The sequence below is a fragment of the Xyrauchen texanus genome, chromosome 26, assembly GCF_025860055.1.
Source record: "Xyrauchen texanus isolate HMW12.3.18 chromosome 26, RBS_HiC_50CHRs, whole genome shotgun sequence".
Classification (NCBI taxonomy): domain Eukaryota; kingdom Metazoa; phylum Chordata; class Actinopteri; order Cypriniformes; family Catostomidae; genus Xyrauchen; species Xyrauchen texanus.
The window spans coordinates 1,761,261-1,785,082 of NC_068301.1; the positions used below are offsets into that span (position 1 = coordinate 1,761,261).

The 23,822-nt window shown below is 38.4% G+C and overlaps 2 protein-coding genes across 5 annotated transcripts in view; both read left to right on the forward strand.

The window, feature by feature from the left end:
* fhod3a (formin homology 2 domain containing 3a) overlaps positions 1–15,965 on the forward strand; it is a 75,802-nt gene extending 59,837 nt beyond the window's left edge. For 3 of the 4 annotated variants that reach the window (XM_052093452.1, XM_052093454.1, XM_052093455.1), the window contains 11 exons: positions 344–1,239; positions 2,633–2,791; positions 2,965–3,147; positions 3,725–3,844; positions 4,073–4,234; positions 5,940–6,130; positions 6,399–6,603; positions 8,667–8,690; positions 9,208–9,409; positions 9,629–9,787; positions 13,286–15,965. In XM_052093452.1, coding sequence (XP_051949412.1) covers positions 344–1,239; positions 2,633–2,791; positions 2,965–3,147; positions 3,725–3,844; positions 4,073–4,234; positions 5,940–6,130; positions 6,399–6,603; positions 8,667–8,690; positions 9,208–9,409; positions 9,629–9,787; positions 13,286–13,365 — 2,381 coding nt within the window. In that variant the 3' untranslated portion in view covers positions 13,366–15,965. The remainder of the gene's footprint in view (positions 1–343; positions 1,240–2,632; positions 2,792–2,964; positions 3,148–3,724; positions 3,845–4,072; positions 4,235–5,939; positions 6,131–6,398; positions 6,604–8,666; positions 8,691–9,207; positions 9,410–9,628; positions 9,788–13,285) is intronic. The other variant, XM_052093453.1, reaches the window with a different exon arrangement.
* A 2,963-nt stretch (positions 15,966–18,928) lies between these two features.
* On the forward strand, positions 18,929–22,402 carry LOC127620308 (glutathione S-transferase A-like). The gene is made up of 6 exons (XM_052093499.1): positions 18,929–19,304; positions 19,429–19,494; positions 19,832–19,937; positions 20,045–20,163; positions 21,429–21,517; positions 21,737–22,402. Exons 1-6 carry the CDS (start codon positions 19,137–19,139, stop codon positions 21,867–21,869), a joined length of 681 nt encoding a protein of 226 aa, XP_051949459.1. The 5' UTR covers positions 18,929–19,136; the 3' UTR covers positions 21,870–22,402.
* The last annotated feature ends 1,420 nt before the right edge of the window (positions 22,403–23,822 follow it).

The window sequence follows — 23,822 nt, forward strand, 5'->3', positions numbered from 1 at the left end:
TCTAAATATCTGAATTATTATATTTATCATAGGCCTACATATTATAATTATATAAATGATTATATATATTATTATGTATGAGCCAAAGTCAACTCCAATACCCACCAATATAGATCAATAATTCCAATGGAATAATAAATCAGTGTTGAATGTTATCCAATGAATTTATTAAAAGTCTTTTCTTACGAGAATTTGGACCAGCCTGTGAAGTCGTAGCTGGACACCATAAATGGAAGATGCGCTTGCGTACGTTTATAAAAACAATGGTTTTGAATTTGAGGAAGTGTGTCGTCCGCCTCCAAGTTTCATCTCGAATCAGATCTTTCTGTCTGTGTTTCTGCAGGTCAGTGGTCTCAAAGCATCAACGCTAATGAACAACGCAGCAAGATCCTCCACAGCAAACACTTCATGCTGGACATGCTGTACTCACAGAGCGAAAAACCCTCCGAGGAAGACGAGGATGAAGAAGAGCTCGCAGAGGAGAAAGATCAAGACGTAAACGAGAGAGAGCAGGGCGCCGATTCGGCCGTGTTGGCGCTGGACGCGAGTTCACAGGAAGAGAACAGCCGTAAGAGCGACGGAGACAAGAAAGTCGAGAATCAGGGCAACGTGCGGGCGTTCGCCGAACGCTTTGGAGATCTGGTGAAGGGTCTCAGCTCTCCACCAACAGAAATGCAGGAAGGTCCAGAGAAACAGTTGGCCCCTCCTCCTCCACCCCCTCAGCCTCCAAAGAAAGAGTCGGACTACATCTGGGACCAGTTGATGGAGAGTCCGCGAGAGCTCCGCATTGGTGACATCAACTTCACAGATCTCGGCGACGAGGATGACCAGGACATCTTGGATTCTGGAAGTCTGTTGAGCTCTGGAGATCTGCCCCATGCCCCACCCCCTCCACCCCCCTGCCCCTTCAACCTGCCCCCACCTCCATCAATGTTCGGCTGTCCTCCTCCACCTCCCATGTTCAACATCAGGATGCCTCCACCTCCTCCCTGTTTCTCCACCCCGGCGGTGCCGGCTCCCGGAATGCCCCAGCTGGGCGGAGGAGAACCGCCACTCTTCCAGAAAAGAAAGAAGACCATCAGGTTGTTCTGGAGCGAGGTCCGGCCTGCAGACTGGATCTACCGGAACCACAAACGCAGCCAAGAATCACTTTGGTCCAAACTTGAACCTGTCAAACTTGACACCGCAAAACTTGAACATCTGTTTGAGAGCAAATCCAAAGAGATGCCCGTAACCAAGGTGAGATTTTAATCTTGTTTTTTAAAAGTTCAGACATCTATAAGTGTTTTTCTGAATAGTTAGTAATAGTGTTTACCAACAAACCTTACAGATCAACATTCTCTTGCCAAATGTCACTCGACCAAATTCTCGACAATCCAAGTAAAAATGTTAATGGTGAGAAAACGAAATTGGCTGGTTACTATTTTAAGAGTGGCAACATAATACATTAAATCTCAATGTCAACTAACCTCATCTTCCACTGATCAGAGAAACAGATAGTCCTGCCCAAACTCACGACATTGCTTGAGTCAGTGTTGCTGTGTTACTGACAAAACTGACTTTTGCATACTGTAAAGCAGCGGGTACACAAATATGCGGGAAAGGAAAGATATAAAACAAGAGTCGACTAAGAGTGGATTTTGCCAATACTGATGTCTAAGGTGACGGAAAACGCCGATAACGTATTAATCGGCCGATAGTTTTATAGAACGTCACAACTTGGGCGTTAATTCAGTGCTATTTATTTGATTAAAAATAACGTGTTTAACGCAATTAATCACAATGCCCCCGGATTGTAATAAGGAAGATTCTTATAGAAGCTTGTAGTACCACCTGTTTACTCCAGGGGGCAGTAAGTGAAACTTCAGCTGTGTGAGCAACACACAGTTAATACAGTGAAGAAACACTTCAGCAGAACAACACAAACATGCGTCACGTTCTTGTGTTCAAAACACTTGAAGGAGCACAAATCCAAACTAAGAGATCTCAAGATGTGTTTAAAGTATTAAACTATATTTAACGACACAGTGAACTAAACATTTTATGTTTATGACGCAACACACCCGAGACGCTACACAAGCATGTCTGACGAATTCGACATACACAATTCAATAATATGGTAATAATCAATACATTGTAATGCATTTTAATTATCTGAATATTTATAAACATATATGTATATATCACATGTATATCTAAAAAAAATTATATTTAAAGATAACTAATTATATAGTTACTTATAGAAAGATGAGATAATTATTTCATTATTATATATTTATTTTTTGTTACATGAGGGGCTTTTCTCAGCAAATATTTGTATATGCAATTAATTAATCAGGACACCATGTAATTAATTTGATTATAAGTTTTAATCGATTGACAGCCCTATAACATTATAACATGTTCTTAGTCTTTCCTTACTATGACCCCAGAGAAATAATAATAATAATAATAATAAACTATGATTGTTGCATTTTGGAAACATCTGTTATCTGCACAAATCTATGCCGATAATTGCTGAAAACCAATAGTTTCTGTAAAACCGAATTATCCTCTATATGAAACACCTTTTTTAAGAGCTGTATAATCACGGTTTGTGCAGTTTCAATAATGAAATGCTTTTATTCAACAGAAAACAGCCGCAGACGGGAAGCGTCAGGAAATTATCGTTCTGGATTCGAAACGCAGCAACTCCATCAACATCGGTTTGACGGTTCTCCCGCCGCCACGCACCATCAAAACCGCCATACTGAACTTTGACGAGTACGCGCTCAACAAAGAGGGCATCGAGGTGAGGAAAGAGCGTTAAAACTGAATATTCAGTGAAAAAGACGTTTCTTGTTCATATCGTTTCTGTTGTGCAACATCTCAAAGACAGCATGAACAGCGTTTGTGATGCTCAATATAACCAGGAACATATATTAAGAAAGTAAAGAGACATTTTTGATTTCAAATCTGCTGTAGAAAATCTTAACCATGATTCCGACGGAAGAAGAGACGCAGAAGATCCAGGAAGCTCAGCTGGTCAATCCCGACCTCCCGCTGGGAAGTGCCGAGCAGTTTCTCCTGACGCTCTCGTCCATCAGCGAGCTCTCGGCACGTCTGCAGCTCTGGGCCTTTAAACTCGACTATGAGACCACAGAGCAGGTGAGAGACTGTTTGTGTGTGAATGTCAAAGCGGACGAGATAATTGCTTGCACATGTACAGCGGGAACTCTTCTAATGTGTGAATGTCATTGCATTGAATAACAAAATCCCTGTGTCCAAGTACATATCGTTCTGTTCTACCTGCAAAGGTAAAAAGAAATCTGGAACATCGTTCAATCGCCTCCAGAACACAGAAGAGGAAGTTCAAAGGCCTTTAAGCAAATAACAAACATTCCCTGTTCTCTCTCAATCTATCAAGTTTAAAGCATTCCGCAGGTTTTCCATGTTTTATCTCCTCTGACGCAGGAGATATTTCCAGTCGTCCTAATGGAGGGGAACATCATGTGCTACAAACAAAAGACTCGATAACGAGAAGCACATTTGTTGTTCTCCGAAATCTACCATCCTGTCAGAACAGGGAATTCAGTTTCCATGGTTTTCCCTCTGGAATGCAGCGATGCACCTGCTCAAAACACGACCTGTCATGATCCCTTTTAAAGAAGTCGCATAGTCTGTGATGTGGCATTAAATGTGGCTCATTGAATAGGTCAATTATGCAATGTTTCCTGTTAAACAGGAAGTGGCTGAACCACTACAGGACCTGAAGGAGGGCATGGATCAGCTGGAGAAGAATAAAACCCTGCGATACATCCTTTCCACACTGCTCGCGATAGGAAACTTCCTGAATGGCTCAAATGTGAGATTGACATTCACTCAGATACACAGAATATTATTATATTTCATGTAGTTTTATTAAAAGGCTTCAAACGTTTATACATTTACTGTAAACCTTCTCAATATCAGCAAGTCCACATTGAAATTCAAGAATTCAAAATAAAGGTTTAATAAACGCAAGGCCTTAAATTGAACCGACTGTTTGTGTCACACTGTATTTGTTATATTGAAAGTGGTCGTGTTTTTGCAGGCTAAAGGTTTTGATCTAAATTACCTTGAGAAGGTTCCGGAAGTGAAGGACACGGTTCATAAACAGTCTCTGCTCCATCACGTGTGCAGTATCGTCGTGGACAGCTTCCCCGACAGCACAGACCTCTACTCTGAGATTGGCGCCTTAACACGCTCAGCCAAGGTACAGCACACACTGTTCTTAGAAACCCGAATAATACCGATACTGAATGTGTAACGGCTCTTCCTAAACTACTAAATGTGTTCAGGATCAGGGTCAAGGGGTCAGGTTTAATTGAAGTATTTGTATTGTCTTTTAACAGTGTCATAATGAGCTTTGGGGTCAATATTGCAGAATCAACTGTTACCATGGTAACCACACCTTAAGCAATCATTCAGGGTTTTATCTTGAGGCACTTTGTGGTTTACGTCCCTACAACGCTCTTGTGAGTGGAAGTACTTTCTTCCGCCACAGATTCAGTGTCTTCCTTTGGTACAGCCCAAGCCTTCGTTGCTAGAACTATAAAACGTCACTTTGCCCTCGTGTGTGTCTGTGCGTTTGTGAGAGAGTAAGGGAGCACATGGGTGCTTTTCAACAGAAATTTAAATTAAGGGCATTAAAGACATTGTTTGCCATTCTATTCCGATGTACTTAACGAGTGTATTTGTTTTTGTTGGTGTTGTGTTAGCCTGTACTTGGCAAAGTCATGTGGAACTGTTATGCGCTCAAGAACTGGAACTACTTCATAGCGGTGCGTTTATTGAAAAATAATTACACAGCTTAGAACCTCTAAACTAATCAGAATCATTAGAATTTTAAACAGAATAGAATTTGAAAAAATCTATATTTGAGAAGGGGTCTGGTAGCTCAGCAAGTACCGACGTTTGAATGTGACTCCAGTCAGGTCTCCTTAGCAACCAAATTGGGACGGTTGCTAGGGAGGGTAGAGTCACATGGGGTAACCTCCTCGTGGTGGTGATTAGTGGTTCTCTCAATGGGGCGTGTGGTGAGTTGTGTGTGGATTGTGGAGAGTAGCATGAGTCTCCACATGCTGTGAGTCTCCGCGGTGTCACGCACAACGAGTCACGTGATCAGATGCGCGGATTGACGGTCTCAGAAGAGGAGGCAACTGAGACTCGTCTTCCATCACCCGGATGTAACCGCACCACCACGAGGACCTACTAAGTAGTGGGAATTGGGCGTTCCAAAATTGGGGAGAAAGGGGGATAAACAATAAATAAATAAAAAAAATCTGTATTTGTTTTCTGGAATACCGGATTAACAACTGATTCCCGTAGTGAGTTGTGAACTCACTGATGGCTGATTCACTGTGAAAGTGACAGATTCAAACCAGAATCTTTTTGGGCAATTCAATAAAAAAAAACGTGTCCACGATTAGGGCATCATGGCTCGTGCTGTGTGTTGTTGCGTGCAGAGAGCTCATCTAAACAAAGAGGATAAAAAGTGGCGGAAGACACACTGTTGCACGCTCTAAAGATGTAATTCAAGAACTCACAAGATGAAATCTGACAAAACCTCATTCAAACACACACACACACACACACACACACACAAAGTATTCCCGACTGTCACCAGTGGCAACTAGATTTAAAATTATTGTCGCTTTTTTGTATGTGCATTTGCAATAATTTTAGTCTCAGTCTAGAGGCCTGCAAAAGCAGTTCATTCATTCCTCCATTGACATCCATTCATAATGAATGGCCTCTGGTGTCCTCGCCAGTGTAACCTTGAAGGCTCTGTCTGGGGGACTCCAAAATGAGCACTACCGTGGAACCCTCTACTAGCCACGCAAATGCCATTTAATGAAATAGAAATGGTAAATTAAAGCTTTTTCCAGGTATTTTACATCGACTTTGCTGATCTGCAGGTGGATTTTGACCAGCTACAGGAGAACTTGACTCAAATGGAGTGGCGCTGCAAAGCATCATGGGACCATCTGAAAGTGATCGCAAAGCATGAGATGAAGCCTGCGCTGAAGCAGAAGATGTCCGACTTCCTGAAGGATTGCGCCGAGAGAATTATCATCCTCAAAATAGTCCACCGCAGAATCATGAACAGGTGACAATGTGACATCCAATGACACCAACATGTATGTTAGTTTGGGCGAGTCGTAGCCCAAACCACCCAACCAATGTTCGCTGCCAAGAGCATGAAACCATTGAAATATAAGAGATATCTAGAAAACAAACTGTTCATGGTAATATTCATTCTTTCGTATGATGAACGTTTTGGGCCGCAAAATGGTTAAAAATCACTATGTGAAATTATGAAATAATTTACGCTAACATCATTTATTTGAATCCTTCTCTTTCTGTAACATCTGCAGGTTTCATGCGTTCCTGTTGTTCCTGGGTCACCCAGCGTACAGTGTTCGTGAAATCAGTGTAAATCGTTTCAGTAAGATCATTAGTGAGTTCGCTCTGGAGTATCGGACCACACGCGACCGCGTCCTACAGCAGAAACAGAAACGTGCCAACCACAGAGAGAGAAACAAGACACGAGGCAAAATGATCACGGACATCAACCAGCAGGCGAGTTACCCGAAACCAACCTGCCCTTTGACACACCGTTACACTGCAAGATTAAAACCTGGAAACGTGTTAATCTTGCACCATTACATTCTGTTTTCATTAGCACTGATGCTAATCTGACTGTGTTTAAAGGAATATAATTAATGGATAAAATAGTTTCACACATTTCCTTTCTTGTAGTTCACACCTTTAATGCTAATCATCTTTCAGTTCCCCTAAAGGACTGATACTGTTATCAACTCAAGATTTGTCCCTGGATAGTGGCCAGCCCCTGTAGCCTGTCATTACGTATTTGAACACTCTCCACATGTGCTCCGTTTATTCAAGGCCTCTTTTGGTCATTTTTCACTCACTCCTCGATTCACATTTTCACAGTTTGACATTTCAGTGGTTTTTAATGGAGGATTCAACTGATGTTTTAACCGCAGGGTTGTGGGTTCAAGTCCCAGATGAGATATCATTTAACTCAATGTCACTTGAGCATGTTTGCAGCTGTTTAAACACAGAGAGATCGACACTGAAGCAGCGGGTGCTGAAATAATAATCTTTGTTCAAACAGAGTTGTAACATGGCAGAAAGTGTCTTCTGTGTCCCGTTGAAGGGTTTTTGAGCTGTACCTTTCTAATGAAACTTCTCTATGTTGTTGTAGACACCTAGAAATGCAACAAATGTTGGACTCTAATGAGAGAGCTGATGAGTCATTGTCCTGGGGGCGTGGCTACTTTTGTTATGTTTAATTCTAATGGTACCGTGTCAAACATTTTGATTATTCAGTGGTGGAACGGGGCGAGAGTTCTGTTTATTCAGTGGTGTGGGGGCGGAACTATAGTTCTAATTATTCAGTGGTGCGGGGGCGGAACTATAGTTCTGATTATTCAGTGGTGTGGGGGTGGAACTATAGTTCTAATTATTCAGTGGTGCGGGGGCGGAACTATAGTTCTAATTATAGTGGTGTGGGGGTGGAACTATAGTTCTAATTATAGTGGTGTGGGGGCGGAACTATAGTTCTAATTATTCAGTGGAGTGGGGGCGGAACTATAGTTCTAATTATTCAGTGGAGTGGGGGTGGAACTATAGTTCTAATTATTCAGTGGTTTGGGGGCAGAACTATAGTTCTAATTATTCAGTGGTGTGGGGGTGGAACTATAGTTCTAATTATAGTGGTGTGGGGGTGGAACTATAGTTCTAATTATAGTGGTGTGGGGGTGGAACTATAGTTCTAATTATAGTGGTGTGGGGGCGGAACTATAGTTCTAATTATTCAGTGGTGTGGGGGCGGAACTATAATTCTAATTATTCAGTGGTGTGGGGGCGGAACTATAGTTCTGATTATTCAGTGGTGTGGGGGCGGAACTTTAGTTCTGATTATTCAGTGGTGTGGGGTTGGAACCATTGTTCTGATTATTCAGTGGTGTGGGAGCGGAACTATAGTTCTAATTATTCAGTGGTGTGGGGGCGGAACTATAGTTCTGATTATTCAGTGGTGTGGGGGCGGAACTATAGTTCTGATTATTCAGTGGTGTGGGGGCGGAACTATAGTTCTGATTATTCAGTGGTGTGGGGGCGGAACTATAGTTCTGATTATTCAGTGGTGTGGGGGCGGAACTAGAGTTCTAATTATTCAGTGGTGTGGGGGCGGAACTATAGTTCTAATTATTCAGTGGTGTGGGGGCGGAACTATAGTTCTAATTATAGTGGTGTGGGGGCGGAACTATAGTTCTAATTATTCAGTGGTGTGGGGGCGGAACTATAGTTCTAATTATAGTGGTGTGGGGGCGGAACTATAGTTCTAATTATTCAGTGGTGTTGGGGTGGAACTATAGTTCTAATTATTCAGTGGTGTGGGGGCGGAACTAGAGTTCTAATTATAGTGGTGGAACTATAGTTCTAATTATAGTGGTGTGGGGGCGGAACTATAGTTCTAATTATTCAGTGGTGTGGGGGCGGAACTATAGTTCTAATTATTCAGTGGTGTGGGGGCGGAACTAGAGTTCTAATTATAGTGGTGTGTAATTTTCAGCATTTCTCTCCCATATACTAACTCGCGCTCTTTCTCACCACAGACTGATGATGAAGAAGAATGTGAGGTATGAGGGTGTGATTTGATTCGACCGTCTGTTTTTTTTTTTTTTTTGTCTAAGTCTGATGGTTGTTTCTTCACTGAATATTAACCCTAATATTAATATATATAAATAATGCTTTTTTTGTAATGTTCATACCACAGCCTCACTTAATGAGATGGAATTGAATGATGTGCTATTATTCTGTCTGGCATACATTATGTGTGGAGTTTGCTAACCTGGAAGTGATCTGTTGTGTTCACCAACATGCAGCTTTGTGTTTATGTTGTCTTGTGTGTCTGTTTCCTTAAAGTTTTAGGTTTAAATAGCAATCTATTGTGTAAACAATACTTTATCTGTGCTAATTCTCATTAGAACACTGATCATAACGAAATCAATATCAGGAATATTATATATTACATCAAATTAACATAATATTAGAACCTGTAAGATTACATAACTTTTATATAACAGACATTCCTTAGTATGTTCTTGTGTAAACAGTCATATGTTTGTGAAGGTTGATTTGACTGTATGTGTGTAGGCTGGTCGCTTGGGTGGGAAAAGCAGTAGTGTGACCCCTGCTGTAGCGCAGGAGAGTGAGCCGCAGGGTTTGGGTCACGCTGAAGATGCAGCAGAACATGAGCAAATGAAGGCAGTCCTAAAGACCAGCCTACAGGGCAGCGACAGTGACACCGCCGTGGTACCTGGATTACGTACCCGCACACGCACAAGAGCCAGCCGAGGTGAGCAGCACAATCAAAAATAGGGCTGGGTAACAATATCGACTTTCCGATGCATTGCGATCTCGCGTAACCCTCTAAAATGCGAGTAAATTATTTGCATATGCAACCAAATTTTGCACTTTGCGACTGAAAATGTTTGTGATTGGCCACTGGCTGTTACATGTTCAGATTTCTCTCAACAGACATGTTATAAAGTGTGTTTGTTTCTCTTCTCTGTAGGTCGAAACGCATGGGCCGCTGTAAATGAAGACCCTCAGTGTGTAACAGATGATGCTGCTGATGAGATCATGGAGAGAATCGTTCGTTCAGCCACTCAGAGTACCAGAGAAAGAGCACAACCCTGTGAACGACGACGCTCGCGAGCAAACAGAAAATCACGTATGAAATTATCCGACCTGTCAACATCCAACTTTGGTTACTTTTTACCTGTACATAACTATTGCATGTTACTGTATACGAACAATAGTACATACCAGGGTTTTACTTTTAAGAGAATGTAGAATTGGAATGACAGGAAGAGGAATTTACTGAACTGAAAGTCAAAGATATTAAACACAGTCACACTAGAGGACTTTCATTAGTCCAACACAATTGAATGAGCAAGAAAAGTTCATTTATTAGGTTTCTGCAATCTGCTTCATGTATTTCCATTTGGAAGATTAAATTAAACTAATTAAAAGCAATTAGCAGAATTGAGCATTCTGGTAAATAATGGCTATAAAATATATTTAAATTAAATAAAACTTTCTATAGGTGCCATTTTCAACATTAAAAGAATATTCTGGATTCAATACAAGTTCAGCTTAACCGATAGTATTAGTGGCATAATGTTGATTACCACAAAAATTAATATTGACTCGACCCTCGTTTTCTTACAAACAAAAAACAATGTTAGCATTGTCTAGATTGATGCTAATACATGATAGCATTTCTTAGCTACATGTTAAAACATGCTAGCAACACTTAGATATTCCCTAGCTTGATACTAAAACTTGCGAAAAATGCCTAGCTACATGCTAAAACATGCTAGCAATACCTAGATACATGCTAAAATATGTTAGCATTGTCTAGATTGACGTTAAAACTTGCTATCAACGTGCTAGCAATGCCCAGCTACATGCTAAAATATGTAAGCATTCCTAGCTTGATACTAAAACTTGCAAAAAATGGCTAGCTACATGCTAAAACATGCTAGCAATACCTAGATACATGTTAAAATATGTTAGCATTGTCTAGATTGACGTTAAAACATGTTATCAACGTGTTATAAATGCCCAGCTACACGCTAAAATATGTAAGCATTCCCTAGCTTGATACTAAAATTTGTGAAAAATGCCTAGCTACATGCTAAACCATCATAGCAACACATAGCTACATTCTAAAACATGTTAACATTGTTTAGATTGACGTTAAAACATGCTATCAATGTGCTAACAATGCCCAGCTACGTGCTAAAATATGTAAGCATTGTCTAGATTGACGTTAAAACATGTTATCAACGTGTTATAAATGCCCAGCTACACGCTAAAATATGCAAGCATTCCTAGCTTGGTACTAAAACTTGTGAAAAATGCCTAGCTACATGCTAAATCATCATAGCAACACATAGCTACACTCTAAAACATGTTAACATTGTTTAGATTGACGTTAAAACATGCTATCAACGTGCTAGCAATGCCCAGCTACATGCTAAAATATGTAAGCATTCCTAGCTTGATACTAAAACTTGCAAAAAATGGCTAGCTACATGATAAAACATGCTAGCAATACCTAGATACATGCTAAAATATGTTAGCATTGTCTAGATTGACGTTAAAACATGTTATCAACGTGTTATAAATTCCCAGCTACACGTTAAAATATGTAAGCATTCCCTAGCTTGATACTAAAATTTGTGAAAAATGCCTAGCTACATGCTAAACCATCATAGCAACACATAGCTACATTCTAAAACATGTTAACATTGTTTAGATTGACGTTAAAACATGCTATCAATGTGCTAACAATGCCCAGCTACGTGCTAAAATATGTAAGCATTGTCTAGATTGACGTTAAAACATGTTATCAACGTGTTATAAATGCCCAGCTACACGCTAAAATATACAAGCATTCCTAGCTTGATACTAAAACTTGTGAAAAATGCCTAGCTACATGCTAAACCATCATAGCAACACATAGCTACATTCTAAAACATGTTAACATTGTTTAGATTGACGTTAAAACATGCTATCAACGTGCTAGCAATGTCCAGCTACATGCTAAAATATGTAAGCATTCCTAGCTTGATACTAAAACTTGCAAAAAATGGCTAGCTACATGATAAAACATGCTAGCAATACCTAGAGACATGCTAAAATATGTTAGCATTGTCTAGATTGACGTTAAAACATGTTATCAACGTGTTATAAATTCCCAGCTACATGCTAAAACATGTAAGCATTCCCTAGCTTGATACTAAAATTTGTGAAAAATGCCTAGCTACATGCTAAACCATCATAGCAACACATAGCTACATTCTAAAACATGATAACATTGTTTAGATTGACGTTAAAACATGCTATCAATGTGCTAACAATGCCCAGCTACGTGCTAAAATATGTAAGCATTGTCTAGATTGACGTTAAAACATGTTATCAACGTGTTATAAATGCCCAGCTACACGCTAAAATATGCAAGCATTCCTAGCTTGATACTAAAACTTGTGAAAAATGCCTAGCTACATGCTAAACCATCATAGCAACACATAGCTACATTCTAAAACATGTTAACATTGTTTAGATTGACGTTAAAACATGCTATCAATGTGCTAACAATGCCCAGCTACGTGCTAAAATATGTAAGCATTGTCTAGATTGACGTTAAAACATGTTATCAACGTGTTATAAATGCCCAGCTACACGCTAAAATATGCAAGCATTCCTAGCTTGATACTAAAACTTGTGAAAAATGCCTAGCTACATGCTAAACCATCATAGCAACACATAGCTACATTCTAAAACATGTTAACATTGTTTAGATTGACTTTAAAACATGCTATCAACGTGCTAGCAATGCCCAGCTACATGCTAAAATATGTAAGCATTACTAGCTTGATATTAAAACTTGCAAAAAATGGCTAGCTACATGATAAAACATGCTAGCAATACCTAGATACATGCTAAAATATGTTAGCATTGTCTAGATTGACGTTAAAACATGTTATCAACGTGTTATAAATTCCCAGCTACACGTTAAAATATGTAAGCATTCCCTAGCTTGATACTAAAATTTGTGAAAAATGCCTAGCTACATGCTAAACCATCATAGCAACACATAGCTACATTCTAAAACATGATAACATTGTCTAGATTGACGTTAAAACATGTTATCAACGTGTTATAAATGCCCAGCTACACGCTAAAATATGCAAGCATTCCTAGCTTGAAACTAAAACTTGTGAAAAATGCCTAGCTACATGCTAAAACAACCTAGCAACATATAGCTACATTCTAAAACATGCTAGCATTGTTTAGATTGATGTTAACAAATGCTAACAATGCCTACCAAATTGCTAAAACATGCTAGCAACATGCTAGCATTGCCTAGCTACATACTTGAGCAATGCCTAGCCATATCTCTGTAACAAAACATTTAAAAGACATGGGGGTGGATTCTTTCAACTTGGGGCAGTTGGTGGGACATTGTGGTGACATGTTTTGCCATGTCAAACACCACTCACATGTTCTTCAGGAAATGAGCTTATCTGCTTACTGTTTGTGTATTGCGATGAAATTTAAAAGGAACTCTCAATTCAATTCTGAACGGTGCAAAACACTGAAAAGTAATTATATTGTAATAAAAAGAAATAACATGGTCTTATTTATACTTGTGTCTCAGTGAGGAGGACTTTGAAAGGTGGTCTGACCCCAGAAGAAGCGAAGGCACTGGGATTTGACTCGTCAGAGATGCCAGTTTAATACCACATCCTGCCTGACCCGTTAACAGAACTCATCTCAGGAGGATTCATTCTGACGATACAACATTACCCAACACACCAGAGAAACAAACATCTTATTCATGAATCAGCTGCACATTTTATGTTTTCTAAATATTTCATGCATAACACGGAAGCGACACTTCCTGTGATGATGTTGCTCCGCCTTTATTATTTTATACTTCACCACGCCCTCTCCATCACGCCACACCTCATAACTCTACTAGCCAACCACACGCCTTCTAGCAGCCGTTTGTTGAACTGCAGTTTTGTGTCAATGACGAATTTTACTGTGATGTTTATAAATTCCCTTTAAAGGTACACGCTAATGAAATATTCACTTGAACCGAGTTAATGACTTAGAAACGCAAGAATACACTTAACACAGGGTTTGACTTTATTCCTCAGTTTAGTTATTTCTATTGAAAATTCATATCAGAAGGAAAGTACAGAGCGGTCTGCTTCACATCGAGTTATATTATATTCCTGACGTGGGGCTTTAAATGTCCAGTCACTAGATTCACTTTATGTCCGCATTAGTACCATTGGTTTTTCAGATTGTGACCCGTAGCTTTGGTTTATTTATTTAAAAATGTACGGTTTTATAAGAGGAAAGAAGGGATACTAAATAAATATTTAATGTTTTCATCTAACAATCCCAGATGAGGTTTTGGACAGTGCAACACATTTAGTGTCCTGTTGATTCTCAAGCATTAACACGCAACCACACGCAAACTCAGACAAGCAGTCCGTTTGATGATTGGCCGTCTGTTTAGAATATCATTTCCATTTCAGGTTTTACATTTTGTGTCCATTATACATAGGTCAATTCATGACAGATAGAGCTGAATATATAAATTCTGCGCATCCATTGGCATTTCCACTAGAAGCATCTTTCGGTTAAGACACACAAATGTAATGTCTATAAATGTGCCTTTGATACAGAAGGGACTTTAGAATAACATGCAAATGGATTTGATCTCACTTCGTCAGGTGGTTTGGCCAAATCCAAGACGTTTTACGTCAAACCAGAGGCCACATGCTAAACAACACAGTGTTTTTGTACCATTTCAGCTTTGTATTTTTGGGTCATTCTCGTGAGTTTTTTGTATCTGACCTGTTTGTGCGTATTAGTCGTAATGGTCTGATGTGGTGACTTGATGCTGTTCAGGTCTGTTGGAGGATACTGCAATGAGAACTGCCGTGCTGCACCGTAACATCCAATATTATTTGGGATTTTTATGAAAACAAACACGACTTGTATAAATAACTATTTATATGCAATCTACATCAGATGCACTCTCTCCAAACATTATTCTAAAATGTACAAAATGGTGAACATACAATATTTTTGACGATGAAAGAGACTGTAAAATGTTGTGACTTATTTTCTTTTGTAATTTTTATAGATCGCGGTCTAATATTAATGGGGTTTTTCTGTACATTGTAACTTAAGACAACTAAAGCCATAAACACCTAGCACAGTGTTTCAGAGGATGTGCTCCGCTCGCAAGAACAAAACTGATTTGTTTGGACAGTATAACTGTATATTTGAGATCATGCCTTATAGAAGAAACTGCTGAACTCAGGCTTGCATAGATCCACAGTGTGTGTTACCCTGGAATAATCGACATAATGTTCAGTGTCTTTGGAACTCATTTAGCAAAACTGAAAGCCTTGTACTTTACCATATTTCCACTTTGATTCACGTGCACACTCTACAATAAACGCCTCTCTGAAGTAGACAGCCAATGATTGTGTGTGTTTGACTTAGACGAGGTCTATTGTAGGTCCTATATTTCTATTCGAATACTCAATTACTGTTTAATGCATGGGTAGTTTCAGTCAGTTTAATCACGTTCTATATTAATGCATCAGATAAAACTACCTCCGGTCGCGGGTATAGTGTTGCACGTCTGATGAGTCTCAGAACAGGAATTAACCATCACGAAACACAACATCATGTCATGCAATGCAGTCTTTAAATCAACTGTGACGCACTACAGGGAAACGGAAAGACACCAGTGTCCATCAGCCGTATTACTGAGTCCGCCCTAAAGAGAATTACAAATCCTCTTACATAAGGCTTGTGTGGAAAGTATGGTTTGACATTCAGCTATGTTTTGCACGCTGTCCGGCAAGACGGGGGAAATTATTTGAACTATAATAAGATAAACATGATCTAATATTGTGGTTCGGTTCAGCATGTGCCGCTGACAATCGCTCGAGGGTGCCGCACGCTCGTGCAGTGCCGACTGAAGGGCTGAATCCAGACGGGTTTATAAATCGAAGCCTTCTGCAGTTTAGTAATCGTGCAAGGACATACTGCAATTTCATTCTGCATTCAATCAATCATGCAGCCTTAACAGATCAATACCGATGTCTCAGAGGTGCAAGTCTGCAGGTTTTAAAGCATGCAAGTGCCTCTTTAACACGGTCACGTCTGTAACAGAGAGAGGTCACGTCATCATTATTGAGAAAATAACAACCGTCTACATTCTGTGGCTATTATTATTTCTGGATTGTGCATTTAAGAGTTTCTGATCTCCCCACAAATGTTGAAATAAAAGTAATATCACACTACTTGGTGTCTGATTTAGTCTGGGCAGAAGACGATCTAACAACCCATAGATAAAGTTAGCTACAAAAATCAAAGACAACTTGAATCAATGCTGGCAAGTGATCATGGTATAAGTGGGACAATCCACTGCTAGGTGTGCGTTAAACTATTTTAATGCACTTCACGGAGCCTCAACGTTGTACATTAAAATCGTATAAAGCTAGTTAGCGTAGATTATCCCTATATTCGTATAATTTTCACACAATTTCACCCTTTTTTAGTCAATGTCTGTATAAAGTCCATTTGTATTTATTTATAAACAAAATAGCGTGACATTAGCACCGAACAATGGTATCATCAGTTCCCATTGAATTCAGAACAGCAGTTCCATTTTCATCCTGCAGATGGCGCTTGACACCGTAAATAGAAATTCACATGATGCAATAAAATATCTGCATTCCTAAATTAAAATCATTACCTGTAGATAGTGAACGCATGATGGTGAAAGACATCTTTCTGTCCTGAGATTCCAGCTTCCAATCGCACTGGAGGAGAAAAACTTGCAGAGATACGACTAAATACTGTCACATGAGAAAACTAAAAAAGTGATGATCTCAATCCCAGAGCACAGGTCCATTACAAACTTACTGATGCACTTTAAAATGGATGTTCATAATGATATGTTATGATTAGAAATACAGTTTAAGACAAAATGGTTTCAAATCTATTGGTTTCATGCTGTGCTTTATGTCAGAGTCGTTGCATGCATGTAATCTGGATGCATGATCGATTGAAACACGCACCTTTAATTTATATGCATCAATTCTTCAACTACAAACTCTTCAGACATGTTTGGTAAGTTCTGTTCTGTGTTTTGTGTCGTCACTATCAGTTTTAAGACAAACGAGTTTCTCTTGAACGCCCCCAATGTCATGAGGGGTCTGTGTGAACTGTTGCTCTCGTGTCCTATCATGAACACACACAGGAGATCAACGGTCAGTGACATTTACACTAAATAATACATTAGATTTCAGTTTCTCATCAAGTCTTATCGTATACTTTCATAACAATCATGAGTCTCATGAATAATTAATTAGACTTCTGAATTATACTTATTTAATTGCGGAGCTCAAACTTTGCGAGAAATACTTTTGATTACAAAACTATTAAAATAAAAAATATTGATTATAAAACTATTAAATAAAAAAATATGTTGATTATAAAACTATTAAATAAAAAATATATTGATTATAAAACTATTAGGGACTATAAAGATGAATATTCTCCCTAATTTTATTTTTCTTTATCAAAATCTCCCAGTTAGTATCAAAAGTGTTTTTAGACAATGAAATAAACTTTGTACATATATAAAACAGGAAACCTCAAATTATTCGTATAATTCTTCAGAAAAGGATTGGAGGACTAGAATTTATAAATGTAATTAATTATTATAAAGTTTCCCAAATTCAGCCTCTATTGAAGAATCTAAGTGACATTTAGGAAGAAAATGGATGAAATGGGGAAATCTCTATAATCCTGCACAAAGCAACACATTTATATTAATAGATTATATTTGTATTAATACTTTTAGAAGTTGGTTAGAATAAAAATAAAAATAGTAAAATGAAGAAAAAGTGATTTCATGAGATAATAAACTGAAGATATGATGAAGACTGTTCACTGATAAACTAATTAAATCTTTTCAATCGAGCACAAAATATGAACCACAAAAAATTCACAATTAATTATTTACAGACGTTAAAGAAATAAAACTGAACTAAATATATTTGGGTTGATCAGAATATCGGCTTTGAAACAGATTAAACCAGAACCACAACAATCTCAAAGATGGAGAGAAATTATTTCAGAAATAATATATTAATAATAATAATAATAATAATAAGCTTTAAAAAAGGCTAGTAATCTGAAATGAAAGAAAGATTTTATTGCTTAATATAGTATGTTTATATATTCAAATATATTTTTTGCTATGGTTAAAGAGAGTAAATGAAAAGCAATAAATAAAATACAACTTTATCTGCTGAAAATCTACATTTAGATTCTCAAATAAATTATTTATCATGAAGAGTCGATTTTGTGTATTTCTCAGACTTGTGAAGTGCGCTTTAAGAGACAAGGGGGAGGGACTTGATTGCGTCAGAGATGTCATTTCACTCACAGCTGATTGGTTTATTTTACTCACAGCTGATTGGTTCAGCTTCTGTTAGCGATCTGTAATCCAAAGGAAAGCTGCTACACAGCAGGTCAGTCGTGTAGTTTTGGACACCGAAACCGGCTTCATGGTTCAGTCCTCCACTTTTTTACGTTTAGTCAAATTATGCAATTAATCTGTTAATAAATCTGCATAAATTACTGTTGTGTAATACACAATATTGTCCTCTGGGGGAACTTAAAACTATTGCTGTAACTCTTGTTTATGCTTCTAAATGTAAATCTGAAGTGTAAACAATGTTTTCAAACAGCCTAAAGAATGCTGGTCAAACAGATAGTCCCGCCCCCAACTCACACCATTGGTCGAGAAAAAGAGGTCGCACGCCGGACGCGTCTGGATGACGTTATAAAATGCGAATCAATAGTTTTCTATGAATGTACACACACCACTACTCGAATATTTCCATTAAATTCATCCAAGATTTATTTACTTTATTTATTTGTTCATTCTTGAGAAGTGAAGAATCTTGGTAACGTCCTAACCGCGACGCAACGCTTCCGGTGTGCGACCGTCATTGTGTTGCTGGTGTCTAGACGGGTCGCTCAAATAACAAAAAGACTGTTTACAGGAAAATTAACCTATGAATGGCTTACTTATAATTGACTGCATATTATACTGAGATAGAAGAAAGTATTATAACACCAGCTTTAAACAGACATAAAATATACAAGCAAATATCAGATGTTTCTTCTACAGATTAAAAACATTAGCAGTATATCAATCCTTAACTCAACTTTATTTTAATATTCGTGGTAATACAGACCATCAATGTACAATGCACCCGCAATCATTGATTCTGTCCAGCAGATGGGGCTGTTTACACATCTGCCACCGTGCACGCGCTTCTCAGCGCGTCAGAATTCCGCGTGACGTAATTCTATCTCGCGTCCTCGTGAATAGTAATACAGATTTATTTCCCAGTTAATACCAACATTCCCAGTGAATCAGTCAGAGGGACATCATGGCAAAAAACATCATGCTGTTTTGGGGCTCCGGTTCCCCGCCGTGCTGGAGGCTGATGATCGCGCTGGAGGAGAAAAACCTGCAGGGATACAACAACAAACTCCTGTCGTTTGATAAACAAGAACACAAAACTAAAGAAGTGACGGATCTCAATCCCCGAGCACAGGTCCATTACACACTTACTAACGCATTAAAGATGTCCATATGTTTATTGTGTTCGTCTAATGTATTCAGCAAACCTTTAAAAACTTTAAACACGTTTAGTTTCATTTTGCACTTTATTTCTGCAGCTTCCAACATTCAAGCATGGAAACATCATCGTGAACGAGTCTTTCGCTGCATGCTTGTATCTGGAGGTCAGAGGTCAACTTGTAATACAAATCTTATTTTAATGCATTTCTGTTTAACTTCATGTTAAATCGATTATTTCAAATGTTAATTTACTACTAATGTGTTAATTACAAAAATAAATGTAATTAAAAACGTAAAGCTATATGCCAATTAAGTAATATTTGTGTTAATGTTGGTTATATTTGGGTTGTAAAAGCGTTTCTGCTCTTTTGGTAACTACAGAAAAACTTCACAACACAATTTCAATGCGGGTTTTTCCTGTTTCCTGTATATAAAAAGTGATTTATTTGAAATGAAATAGTTTGGACACAATATTGACACTATTGTTATTTGTGTGTGAAGAGTGAGTTTAAATCTCAAGGCACCCGTCTGATCCCAGATAACCCGACTGAACAAGCTCTCATTTATCAGCGCATGTTTGAGACCAACAACCTGCAAGAGAAAATGTGTAAGTGTCCTAAAACAGCCTCTTTAATCACTAACACACATTACACAAGGATACATGCATCTATAAGATGTCTCTGCATTGGCATAACTCCAGTGTCCTGTGTGCAGATGATGTGGCATTTTATGAGATGTTTGTACCGGAGGAAGAAAGACACGAATCCGCCGTGAAGAGAAAGAAAGAAAGTTTAATTGCAGAGCTGAAACTGTGGGAGAGCTACTTGGAGAAGGTTTTTGTTATTATAAGCTCATTTTACATGTTATATTCCTGCTCGTTAAGTAGATTAGATGCTGTTTCTTCATTTACATTATAAGGCAAAGCACTAAAGGTGCATTTTATTCGTTTTATTTCCCCTTTTCTCCCAATTTGGCATGCCCAGTTACCAATGTGCTTTTAAGTCCTCGTGGTGGTGTAGTGACTCAATCAGTTGCCTCCGCGTCTGAGACGTCAATCTGCGCATCTTATCACATGACTTGTTGAGCGCGTTAACACAGAGACGTATTGCGTGTGGAGGCTTCAATCTATTCTCCGCAGCATCCACGCACAACTCACCACACGCCCACCGAGAGTGAACCACATTATAGCGACCCCATGTGACTACCCTTCCTAGCAACAGGGCCAATTTGGTTGCTAAGGAGACCTGGCTGGAGTCACTCAGTACACCCTGGGATTTGAACTAGTGAACACCAGGGGTGGTAGCCAGCGTCTTTTACCGCCGAGATGCCCAGACCACCAGCACTAAAGGTGCATTAAGTAATTTGCTGAAATGGATCACGTGTAATCAAGCGCAAGGTTGGCATAAGAGCAAATACATGTTTCAGTCGTCACTATTACAGCTGCACGATTATGCCGAAAAATCATAATGGCTGATTATTTCCTCTGATGTTATTGCGATTATTCATTTAAATTAATACAATTTATATAAAATACTTTGTGTGGGGCAGTTGCATGCCATATTCTTGATTTAGACACATTCAGAACGGTGTTCCTGAATCGCTCTAATATTTTAATTGCATGAAAAGTAAAAAGTGTTTTTCATATGGTGAATAAACGGTACACAGTATAAATTAGATAACGAGCATGACTGATTTGCTTTTAGACTCAACGGAAGCACATCTAAATGAAATGCTGTAATTGATACTTTTCATGATTATATAATCGTGACAGCTGTAATTGTAATCTTGATTATTTTGTATTAATTGTGATGCCCTCGTCCCTATCGAGCAACTGAACACAAAGTCCAATCTTTATCAAACTTGGACCACATAGTCTGCAAGACGATATGAGGAAACGGCCACATGTGATCAAGTTCTGACGCTTATGGCGGCGCTATAACTACAATCAAACCTTCTGTTCAAACTATCTGTATCTCAGTATCAGCTAAATGTTTGTTTTGGTCCAATGATTGCCGTTAATATTCATTAGTCTTATGTGGATGAGATTGCGGTCACTACACAAGCATTATGTTTAATAATAAACTCATTTGTTCACCAGATGGGGAAAGGGTCGTATCTCGCTGGAAAGATCTTCACCATGGCTGATGTTGTTTGTTTCCCCGTCGTTGCGTATTTCCCACGTCTTGGGTGAGTGAAATCTCTCTGCACGGAGAACACAATCAGATAACTTTAACAGTAATGTCTTGTTTTCCAGTAGAAACATTTAAACATCCTTAATACGAATATAAATATGTATCTTAAGACTATATCTTTAAGGGCAGATCTTTTTAAAACAAATCCTTCCTCGTGAGATCAAAGTACAAATCAAAGGCTGGTTGAATCATTAATATGTTTGATGATTGGCAGGTGTCCTAAAGAGAGGTGTCCCAGACTGATGGAGTACTATGACATGGTGAAGGACCGTCCCAGTATTAAAGCCAGCTGGCCACCTCACTGGCTGGAGAACCCAAAGGGACCGGACACTCTGAAGAACTTATAGAGACAACTGATTACAACCTGGAGATGTTACTAATACTGCAGGATCAAAATACACATAAACAGTTCAAGGTGCACTCTGTACATCTCCTCATTAAAAAACATTTAGTCCTAAATAAGTTTGAAACACGTATAAAATCATGAATACTTACATGAGATGAAGACTCGTATCAGTGACCTTATACTTTCTCCTAAACCAGCTTCATATGCATAGACAACTACAAGTCATTCATTAGTTCATTTTCCTGTAAACATTGTTGTGCCATGTTTGTTTTGGGGACCGTGACATTGCCAATGGCGTGAGTCGGGGACAGGACTGTCTGTTTGATCACTTCAGTGTTTTCAGAAATCAATGTTCATGTTTTTCTATTTGATGGTGTTAAAATTACAAACTTCATCTTAAGCTTTAATGCATCAGATGTGCCTGTATTATGTTTAGCTGCAAAACATTTACAGAAGTCAACAGAGATTTCTGGAGTGCACGTCTATACTAATGATATCATAAATCAATATAATCCAAAAATAAATCAAAATTCTGCGTAATCAAATGTTTCTGTCATTCTTCACATAGTTGAGCAATCTGTCCTATGTCTGTTTTCACACCGGCTTATAAAATCTCCCGTACAGTAAAACAGATTTATTTCCCAGTTAATATCTACATAACCAGTGAATCAGTCAGAGGGGCATCACGGCGAAAGACATCGGGCTGTTTTGGGCCTCCGGTTCAGGTCACTTACAATAGAAGTCAATGGGGACAATTTTTGGAGGATTTAAAAAGGCAGAAATGTGACGCTTATAATTTTATAAAAGCACTTACATTAATTCTTCTGTTAAAACTCTTGTTTGAGCAGTAAAGTTGTTTTACAGTTGTTTAAGGGTATCAGCGTGGCAATAAAGTTGCAAAATTGGCTTTAACTTTACACAGATGCAGATTTTATAACACTTAAATCATGTTAACACACATCGTTTACGTCTCGTTTAGGAATACCACTTTTCTCTCTTCCAATCCGATATCTGAAATCTCAGAATCGTCCGATACGATCCGATACGGAGATGTTTTTGCATAATCAGTTTAGAATATCTTCACATTATTGTGAGGAACTAATTGAGTTCTCTGTAATACGTAAAGAAACACAAACCTCAAACTACACATTATTTCAATATAAATGTATAGATGATGTCACACATTCAAATACACATACTTCATGACTAATACACATTGTTATTACATGTTATTAACAAATATTTACAATTACACCCAGTTTACAAGGAATGTAACCGATGATGCATTGCGATGTGACTTGCTGCAATGTTTTGAGTCAGTGTACAACAGAGCCACACACACGGACCAATCAGCTTTAAATATTATTATTTATATTTATTTATTTTTAAATAAAAGTATAACTACTTCAGATTTGATAATTAGTTAAATTATATGTAAAACATTTTTAATGATGCACCGGAATAAAAATCCTGGACTCTTTATATTTATTTGTAATATTGTCACATTAGGTCCTCCATAAGAGACTAGTTTTGAAATTGGGAACGGTCAACGGATGTAGAAAGGAAGTCCCGCCTTACAGGTAAAAGAGCCAATCACCTTTCAGAAACTGATATCGCCTGTCAATCAACTAGAGAACGCGCATGCGCATTAGCTACACAAGCCGGGAGAATTGCGTTTGTTTAGTGTTATCAGAGATAAAGAAGCACATTTTATGATTCCAGTGTCTTCAGATTTTACTGCTGAACATATTTTAACACTGAAATATGTTTTTTATCTTAATCTCGCGTCCGTTATAGATGAGATGTTTAATTGAAGCGCAAATAAATTGACTGAACGGTTTTATTACACAAACTGGATTAAATATTAGTTTGATGAGAGCATTTAATATTACACTCAAAGTTAATGCATCATATACACAATTATTCAGTTCTTTTCTTGACAGTTTTAGGGGGG